We start from the raw sequence: 6000 nt of genomic DNA, 5'->3' as shown, positions 1-6000 counted from the left end.
CCCTTCTTGCCCACTGCAATTACAATTCTTGACAAACAACTTTTTTTTTAATTACTCAAATGAATTGATCACATCTGTAGTTGTATAATGATCATAACAATCTGATTTCACAGGATTTCCATCCCACAGCCCAAGCACATCCCCCCACCCTGGACAAACAACTTTTGTAATTTTTGTGGGGTGTTGTCTTTCTTTTCTTTTCTTTTGATGGCCACCTGTGGCATAGGAAGGTTCCAAGGCTAGGGGTTGGGGTTGAATCGGAGCCATAGCTCAGTGACACCGGATCTGAGCCACATCTGCAGCCTACACGGCACCTGTGGGCAACTCCAGATCCTTCATCCACTGAACAAGGCCAGGGATCGAACCTGCATCCTCAAGGTCCCTATGTTGGGTTCTTAACCCACTGAGTCACGAGAGGAGCTCCAGGTTTTACCTTTATGAGTCTCCCCTGTGTTGGAGTCCAGTGGGACGCAATTCAAGTGCTTCTGGAATTGGTTTCTCCTGGGCTGTCACCCTCAGTTTGGCTTGAAGAAAACTACTTTCTATCCCATTATACATCAGCTTATTGATTATTTTCTCCTGAGACCAGGAATGGCTAAGCTATGTACCCTGCCCTCCCCCAGGCTTTGGACAAAGGCCATCCTTGCAAGGGCGTGACCTTGGGCTGGGCAGCTGTACAAGCCAAGCAGCCCCTGGCGGGGTGGGCAGCGGGAAGTGTATGTGGACCCTGCCCTACTGGCAGAGGGAGCTGGATGGACATCTCTGTGTCCCTTACAGAGACGTTTTCCTGCAGTTTTCCAGGCTGAAAATAGAAACGTACCAACCAACTGAATACGAAGTAAAATGAACACCCATATACCTTGATTCAGCAGCTGTCAACAGACTGCCGCATTTAATTTCTCTCTCTCTCACCCTGTATCTCCCCCTTCTTTGTTTCCTGAACCATTTAAGCTGCAGATGTTACCCCTGCTCCTAAATACTTCAGCATCCCCCTCCTAAAAACAAGAACATCCCCCTATATCTCTAAAATAAAATGACCACACTCTGGAAATTTAACATCATTCGATGCTATTGCCTAATATACTGTCCATATTCAGTTTCCTCCAGGTGTCCCACGCGTGTCCTTTACAGCGCCTTTGAAAATCCGGGATCCAATCCAAGAACCACACTGTGCATTGAGGGACCGCAGCTCCTCGGGTTTAATCCAGAGCCCGCACCGCCAGTGCTTTCTGTTTTGTTTTATTGCATCTTTTCCGTCTGTGACCACGCCAAGGCCAGCTTTTTGCAAAGTCTCTCCATTTGGACGGGGCTGTTTTTCTCCTCGTCCTTGCATTCAGGATCTGCGTTTGAGGGCAAGATAACAAACCCCAGAGGTGTCGTGCCCTCACGCATCATGGTGATGACGGAGAGACAGCAGTGGGTGGCAGCTTGGAGCGAGATCTTAACGTTCTGCTCAGGAACTGAACCTGGGCAGCCTGATTGAAAACCAGGAATTCTAGCCACTCTGCTAACTAGAGCCTAAAAGCAGAATGGCCCCGATTCTTGCCCCCAGTGAAAGCAAGAATGTTTCAAGGAAGCATAGATTGCAAAAATAGGTAAAACATTTTATTGTTAGGGACGCAGTACAACATGTGGGACGGCGCACGGAGAAGTGGTTTATTTAAGTCAGAAACAAGGCAGTAACACACACCCCAAAGAGGAGTGGGGGTGCAGGCGTCCCCCGAGTGAGAAGTGCACCAGGGAGGTGATTATACAGTGATTTTAAATAGTTTATATAGTTCTTCAGGTCTGTTCACCTTTAGCCAATTATCTTAATTTATCTCTCACCCCTGACTGCACACAGGACCCTCCCCGACAAGTGTGAGCACCTTTTGGCAAAGATGGATTCCAGCGCAAAGGGTGCCGGGACGGTATCCAGACTTACTATGGCCTGGCGCCCCTCCCTTTCCGACCCTTAGGAGTCTTACTGCGCATGTGTAACTGGGGGGGTCTCCTTGACCCACCAAAGTGGTCATCTGATCTTTCCATTGCAGCCGAGCTCAGCTCCTGCAATTCGCTTTTTCCTTGAGCGTCAGAGAGAAACAAGGCAACAAGTCCCAGCTGTTCTCAGCACGGGGGCCGGTCACCGTCACCTCCAAGCTCAACAGCAGGAGGCAACGTGGTGTCACTTTCACTTTGCCCCCTTGTTGACGGTAAGTCTGAGAGTGAGGCTCAGATGGTTTCTGCCAGGAGTCTCCATTGCTCCTTTTATGATTAATGAGTCATCTGCAGAATGGCTGAGACTGTGTAAATGCACGGCCTCCAAAGACGCTTCGTCCAGGAATCCAGCATTTAACGATGACTCCTGCCTGAGTCAAACTCCCCGATGCAAAAGGGCAATATTTTCTAACCTCACTGGCATTTTTCTGTAAAGAATTTCCCTCTCTTATTTCATTTTTTTGTCAACACGGAGCAATAGATTTTTTTGCATATGGAGTTATGATCCTGAACTTTCACTTCCTTTTTTTTTTTTTTCTGTTTTGGCTGCCCTGTGGCCTATGGAGTTCCCAGGCCAGGGATCAGACTCAAGATGCAGTTGTGACCTATGCAGAAACTGTGGCAACGCGGGATCCTTTAACCCACTGTGCAGGCCAGGGATTGAACCTGTCCCAGCGCTGCAGAGACGCCAGCCAACCTGTTGTGAAACAGCAGGAACTTTTTTTTTTTTTTCTTTTTCCATTTACTTTTTTTTGAAGTCATTATCTTTGGATATTCAGTTTGTCCCATATTTGGCCAGTGGGAACCCCTTCAACTGACTCTTTTTTCCCCCAAATAATATATTCCCCCCATTTTTCAAGAACGTCCTTATTTTCTAATGCAACCAGACCCTGGAGGATTTGCTCCTTCCTTCTCAGAAGCACAGAACAAGCCATTGTTGGCAGGAGATACCTGAGCAAAGGCCAGAAAGAGCTGAGAGATTTCTGGGAATGAAAACTACCCCCGAGGGTTGAAGTGAAGTGTTATGAATTAACACATAAACATTTTTGTGCTTTTCCGAAATTTCCAAATTTTCCATCACGAACAAGGATGACTTTATCAACGAAACAAGTCTGAAAACGCGTACCTGCGGCAGAGGCAGCCTTGCAAACCGGGAGAAAAGGATGACCTGTCCATCCAGGATGGTCAGCCAGCTACTTGCTCCTGTGGGGAAAGGATGGATTCCTACCCTAAGGGAACTAAAGGCTGGAAGGCGAAAAGGAAACTTGAAAAACCGCTGGAGTGAACAAGTTCAAATGCGGCGGGAGAGAACACTGTCATCAGTATGATAACACCACGCAGTTATCATACTGAGTAAGGCTGCGCATCTATGTTCCCTGGCAGGCAAGCCTGGGTGGGTGTGAGTGCGTATGTGCTGGCACAACGCTGCTAGTAACTTCAGTGTCCTTCTGTTTATGAACGGTTCACGAGCGCTTTCTTCCTCCCACGGGATGCCAAGTGCAGAAAAAAGGAACCCAACATAACTAATATTACAGAGGCAACACCCAAATTGCACAAGGGCATTACGACGCAGTTTGCAGGGAGCTGTGAATAAAACAGGGGCGGTGGGCAGCTCTCCCGGACCTGGCGACACAGTTCCGCCCACCTGGGTCAGCGTAGGGGCGGCGCGGGCTGGGCGTGCTGCGCATGGGCACACGCCTTTCAGTGGGGCGCCCTTCTGCGCAGGCGCGGCGGTGAGGGGCGCTCGTGGGCGGGGCGGGGTGAACTGGGGGTCACGGCCGGGCGATTTGGGGGCGTGGCCTGACGCCACCAGCTCTGCGGTCCTGTCTGGGTCTCCGCTCTCCCGGCGGGGCGGGGCGATCCGGGGGCGGGGCGGGGCGATCCGGGGGCGGGGCGGGGCGGGGCCGGGCGGGGCCGGGCTACCTGGGGCGTGACGCCGCCGTCCTGTCCCTGCAAGGCCTGGCCCGATCCCGCGGGGCGACCCGGAAGGGCTGGACCCGCCAGCGACTCTCGCTAGGACAGAAAAACTCGCTGTCCGGCCGGCCTTTCGCGCGGGCTCCTGCAGCCAGGATGGGCCGGAAGGTGACCGTGGCCACCTGCGCGCTCAACCAGTGGGCCCTGGACTTCGAGGGCAATTTGCAAAGGATTTTAAAGAGTGAGTCTGGGGGCGGCTGGGGAGGAGGATTGGAGGTCCGTTCTGGCCGGCCCGGCTTGCTTGTGGCCCTCAGACAGTTTTGCTCTGGAGAAAGTCGCCCGGGGCGTGGGGACAGATAAGATACCCTATCTTACCGTGACTAGGTCCGTGCTGTACGAGCCCAGGTCCCTGTGAATAGGGGGTGGGTAACAGTGCCTGGGGACACGAGGAATGGACACGCGGTAAGACGAGTGAGGCCGTGGAGGTGGAGATGGGAGGGGCGAGCCTGTCCTCAACTATCCCTGGGGTCTCTGGTGGCATTTCGAGAGCTGAGCTGCCCAGAGGTGTGTGAGGGGAGAGAGAGAGGGCGGCCAAGCCCCCGCGGGGAAGTCTTGAAGAAAAGCCCACGGTGGGCGGGTCCCTGATGCCTGAGGACCTTCCTGGGGGGTGGACATTGAGGAAAACCCACCCAAAGAGGGAGGGGGTGGGGCGAGCCCACCAGCTCAGAGACGGGGGTGTGGTCCTGTGTGTGGGGTCGCCATGCAGTTATCGTTTTTTGCATCCTCTTTGAGTTTGCACTGTTCACACCTAAACCTGCAGTGGGGGCTGCCCGAGTTGGATGGTGCCCCCTGCTGGTGCCTTCGGGTCCTGCTTCCTCCCCACACCTGATCTTCTGCATCGGCTGTTATTAACCCGCCAGGGTGTGACCCCATGGCCTCCCTCCCCCGCCCCTTGGTGCTAAAGGTCAGCCCTGCAGGCCCTGCCTGGATCTCACTCCCGCCGCTGTCAGCAGGGTCTGGGAGGTGACCTTTGGTTTCTTAAGACACCCACGGCTGCGGTTTTGAGTCCGCCTTTGGACACATTGGCGGTGCTGAAGTTGCCCCTCTTCCTCTCTCTTTGTACATGTAGGTATTGAAATTGCGAAACACAAAGGAGCAAAATACAGGCTTGGACCGGAGCTGGAAATATGGTGAGAGCAGAGAACACAGACACCCCCCCCCAGGACGGGCAGGTAGAGGCGTCTGTGTCAGCTCCTCTTGGCCGAGAGGGTATTGAGGGCCTCAGACATGCAGGCCCTTTTTCGGGACCCTCAGAAACCCGAGTGGGCCCGCTTGGTGCCCTCAAACAAGAGCAGGCCCGGCAGGGCTGGGAGAGCCTCGCTTCCTACGTCGAGCAGCATCGGAGCTCATGAAGGAGCTGACTCGTCGCAGTCTGCGCGGCTTTCTTTCTTTTTTTTTTAGGGCTGCACACACAGCATATGGAGGTTTCCTGGCTAGGGGTTGAATTGGAGCTGCAGCTGCCAGCCTGCACCACAGCCATGGCACCACGTGGCAGGATCCAAGCCACGTCTGTGACCTACCCACAGCCCACGGCAACACCAGATCCCCTACCCACTGAGCGAGGCCAGGGAAAGCTGTGGCTGGATGTCAGGCCTTGGGCTGGTGTTTTTTTTTTTATCACATGTGGCCTGGGAGGTAAGGGAGTGACGGCCTCTGAAGCAGGAATCTGTCCTTGGAGAGGAAGGGACAGGAAGCTGGACAGGAAGGGACAGGAAGGGAGAGGAAGCTGGATCCCTCACGGGGTAGCTCCTGACTCCAGGTCGCTCATCTAAGAACCAGGCTCTCCCTCGTCTCAGGACCAGAGGCCGAGAGGCACGCCTTCCAGGCATAAGGGTGGCAAAGGCGGGTTGGGGGGTTGCGTTCGTGTGTGCAAAGTTTGCCTAAGACTTGCACCATCACTTCCAGGCCACTTAAACACATTTCCAAAGATGCTTTTTCCAAATGAGGGCACATCCACAGGCTCTGGAGGTTAGAACACGGACACGTGTTTTGAGGGGACACCATTCAGCCCGCTTCAGACTTAAGGAACAATAGCAAGAACCTCGGGGA

General features: G+C 53.6%; 1 protein-coding gene across 27 annotated transcripts in view; it reads left to right on the top strand.

The window, feature by feature from the left end:
* Nucleotides 1-3883: 3883 nt before the first annotated feature.
* NADSYN1 (NAD synthetase 1) overlaps nucleotides 3884-6000 on the top strand; it is a 37353-nt gene continuing 35236 nt past the window's right edge. For 23 of the 27 annotated variants that reach the window (XR_014836711.1, XR_014836717.1, XR_014836710.1 and 20 more), the window contains exons 1-2: nucleotides 3884-4132; nucleotides 5021-5081. Coding sequence is in view for 5 of the 27 variants with exons in the window: in XM_021082641.2 (XP_020938300.2) it covers nucleotides 4048-4132; nucleotides 5021-5081 (146 nt within the window). In the remaining 22 variants the exon portion in view is untranslated. The remainder of the gene's footprint in view (nucleotides 4133-5020; nucleotides 5082-6000) is intronic. The other 4 variants (XR_014836716.1, XM_085010440.1, XM_085010444.1 and 1 more) reach the window with 1 other exon arrangement.

The sequence above is a fragment of the Sus scrofa genome, chromosome 2, assembly GCF_054392235.1.
Source record: "Sus scrofa isolate SSC_HxYL_T2T_F1_AM1 chromosome 2, Sscrofa_HxYL_maternal_Yorkshire_Landrace_v2.0, whole genome shotgun sequence".
Lineage (NCBI taxonomy): Eukaryota > Metazoa > Chordata > Mammalia > Artiodactyla > Suidae > Sus > Sus scrofa.
This window is presented reverse-complemented; position numbering and strand designations above follow the sequence as displayed.